At 37.5% G+C, this 3,419-nt stretch overlaps 1 protein-coding gene across 1 annotated transcript; it reads right to left on the minus strand.

Annotated features, from left to right (window-relative positions):
• Positions 1 to 2,172: 2,172 nt before the first annotated feature.
• On the minus strand, positions 2,173 to 3,012 carry LOC105263198 (PI-PLC X domain-containing protein 3). The gene has a single exon (XM_011299241.1). The coding sequence runs from the start codon at positions 3,010 to 3,012 to the stop codon at positions 2,173 to 2,175; it is 840 nt and encodes a 279-aa protein (XP_011297543.1).
• Between the last annotated feature and the right edge of the window lie 407 nt (positions 3,013 to 3,419).

Here is a 3,419-nt window from a genome sequence, read left to right on the forward strand (position 1 = left end):
ATTCCCAATCGTTTGAGTATATATCCGCGAGACAATTTTTCCGCTATAAAACCGTCACGCTACCGTACCGCTAGGAAACTTCACGGTTGAAGCCTCGCCATTGGCGTTAACAATCTCCCCTATAATCTCTGATAAAACCCTATTAGGGCTCTTATTCGGAATGTAATACGCCAATTGCGTGAAGCCCAGCGTAGTCAGAGTGGAAGTAACAGTGTTCACGAAGAGGGACGTAGTTAGACGGAGAGAGCGCGCACGATAATATAGAGATCAGTGGTTATAGCCTCTGATTTAATTCCGTAGCCGCCGCTACAAAATTTAGCTGTTCAACCTTTACCATAAGCTCTGCTGATCTCACCTATTATCTTTGTCGTGGTTGTGGTCCGATTTGTAAGATAACGCGACTATAAATTATTCGTAAAAAATAATCTCTCGTAAAAGAAAAAAACCGTATGATTTTACTGGTTTTCCGCAGTTTTCTGAAGTTTAACTATTATCCATCAGAGTTCACAATTCGAATTTGGGTATTGTATTTTAAAGTGGGGATTGGTGATTGGAAAGTTTTGACGAACATTCGAGGTGTGACGTGTTATCACATGATCAAACTTTCGCTGATTTTTGTTCTAGATTTTCAGTATATCTCAGGCTTAAAATAATCGGAGGTATTTGGGGCGATTTCGGAAGTGTTGAAAGCCATTTGCAAAATCTATTGAGTTTAATAGAGGTTGAATTTTTTATTGAATCTATTGGACCATCACACGAAAGACTAATTGAATGTAACAGGTATTCTTGATGAATATCTTCGAAACTAAGATGGAGAAAAAAAAATTGATGGGAGCTTTTCGTAGATAGTCTGTTCTACGAAAGAGATTTCAACAAAGAATTTCATTTAAAGTCGAAGATATTCTCAATAAAATACTTTTTTGGAGCGGGTCGTTTTTTTTATTCGTTATTCCACCCCTAAATTAATAAGAACAGAAAGATTAAAGATATGTTTTCATTCTTACTTTTCCCGAACTTTATGATTAAGAAGAAAAAAAAGTCTGAGGAACAATTCCACATCGCCGTTTAAGACTTTCTTTTCAGTTTTCGATAGAAAAATGTATAGATAGATCAAAAACTATACCTTTTCGAACAGCTAAGTAAATTTTCTATGAAAGCTATGAGTTTGATTTCGCTTCCGAATGGAAGCATTGCAATTGTTTAATCCAGAGCAAAAAAAACGAGTTTTGCTTGGAAACCATGTAGAATCGTCTGAAACGGAAAAATACACAATTTTTTAAAAATGTCTGAGCGTGGTCTCCTCTGACCAGGGGTGGTTTTTACTTAAGAAAAGATATAGGTAGCTAAAAAAAATTCCAAAAGTTTCGAAGTTTTGTCACATAGTAGGTAAGCTTTGAGGCTAACTCTGTACCCAAGTTTAGCTCGATCGGCAAACCCGTTTTTGATAAATCAGGATTTGTATATAAATTGCTTTTTCAAAATATCTCCAAAACTAAGGAAGGTATTCGGTTTTTCTATTTCTATTTCATTCATTTGTCATAATTGGCTCTATTGGAGTCAATCAAAAATTGGAAAGTGAACCTTGCAAAAAATCATAGCTATTGCCACTGTTGTTTTTGAAAAAAATTGCTTTTATCCTTCTCACTCGCAAAAATCCAGCTATAAACTTCAAATTCTAACCAGATTTTCCACATATAGCTAGAATGGATGGTTTTCAAAGTGCGCATAATTGAACCGTTAGTTTCATAGATATTCAATTTTAGGTGTAAAATGATTATGTGGAATATCTCAGAATTGACAGGATCGAATTATTTTGTTTATCTGAAAATCTTTTAATAGATACAACATTCAACATTCTTAATAGATCCAACATAATAGAGAGAAACATACTGTAAAAACCGCTTGCAAGTGCGCCATCAATTTATTGATGGCAAAAAAATATATTCATAGATTTTAATAACTCATCCACAATAGCATAACTGCTATTTTCAGAAGAAACAAAAATCTTCAATGTTTCCGCCTGCGCTTATTTTTTGTCATTAAACTCCACTTTTAGAAAAAAAATGAAAATAAGCATTAAAAAATGTAGAGGTTGGAATGACGTTGATAATAGTGGAATGGTGTGATGCGATAAAATCTGTATTTTATTGTAGATATAAATTGCGGACAAAATTATAAAAGGCCCAGGAACTCCCTATTCCTCTGAATGACGGTTCTGGAAAACTCAAAATTATTAAAAGAAACATAATCAGTGATGACAATATTCATCCCCCCGCTTCCAGGATGATGTCCCTTCACCCAGGGTAAACAGACTCCTCGACACTTGACAGCAAGATCACTATGAAGATTGCCACAAAGGTGCCTGAGGACGTACCTGATGTCAGGAGTTAAAAGACACTGAGAGACATATCCCACGTTCGGAAGTTTAGTTTTTAATCTCGAATCCAAGAAATCTATCAATGCACTGGGATCAGTAGTATTGGGCCAGGGTGTGGACCACAGTCCCGACGGCCACACCGCCCTGTCAACCTTGGCAATCTCATTCCTGTAGACGATGAGCACCTGATAGCCTCTCCTCACCATCCAATCAATGCTGATGTTCGATAGATTCCCAGAAAATGGGCAGATTGCTGTCCCAAATGTTCTCTTAATTATGCCCACGAGACTCTGATGATCACTCAAACTAAATGAGTAAAAGTGTTGAAAGTCTAGGATTACTATCTCTTCCTGATGCGCCTTGAGCCAATTAGAGATTTCGTTCAGATGTAACTCCACGGCCTCACCGTACAAACCGTGGAGGAAGTAAATTTTTGAGTCGTTTGGCTTTGTCGCCAGGCGCAGATCCAAGTAACGAATTCCGCCCGACAATTGGGACTTTATGTCGTCCAATTGGGTAACGGACCAATTGAATATCAAGGGCTTCGACAGCATGGAAAAGTAGCGACCGAGGAACCGGAGAAATGGGGGCTCGTCTGGCCCCACGTCGTTACAGCGGTTTATTGTGTACGTCATTGTGTTGTGGGAACCTGTTTATTTCATTGGTTCAATTAATCATTTGTATGGATATCATCAATTCTTTTTGCCGTCCAAATTTCAGCCAATAGAATTGCACCATTCGACGTCGCTACTTCGTATTATACTAAATATTTTTCGAATATTTTGTCCCTTCTCTATATATATGAAATAAAAAACTGTTGGATCGCGTTAACCGCTGACTGAAATTGACATCGAGCTTATAGTATACTAGCGCCGCCGCAGCCGCAAGCGGCCGCGACGTTGATGACATTCTCATCACATGTCAGATCAGGAGCAGTATGTAATTAGCCGCAAATTATCAATAATTACAAAAACGAACTCATACGATCGATTGTAAATCGTTCGCAAGTGATTGTGAAAAAGGTCATAATGTTTAAGAGTAG

The sequence above is a fragment of the Fopius arisanus genome, unplaced genomic scaffold, assembly GCF_000806365.1.
Source record: "Fopius arisanus strain USDA-PBARC FA_bdor unplaced genomic scaffold, ASM80636v1 scaffold00013, whole genome shotgun sequence".
In the NCBI taxonomy this organism is placed as follows: Eukaryota; Metazoa; Arthropoda; class Insecta; order Hymenoptera; family Braconidae; genus Fopius; species Fopius arisanus.

What these genes read in the sequence shown, in the direction of transcription:
- LOC105263198 (XM_011299241.1), bottom strand. Translation starts at nt 3,012, where the DNA reads ATGACGTACACAATAAACCGCTGTAACGACGTGGGGCCAGACGAGCCC.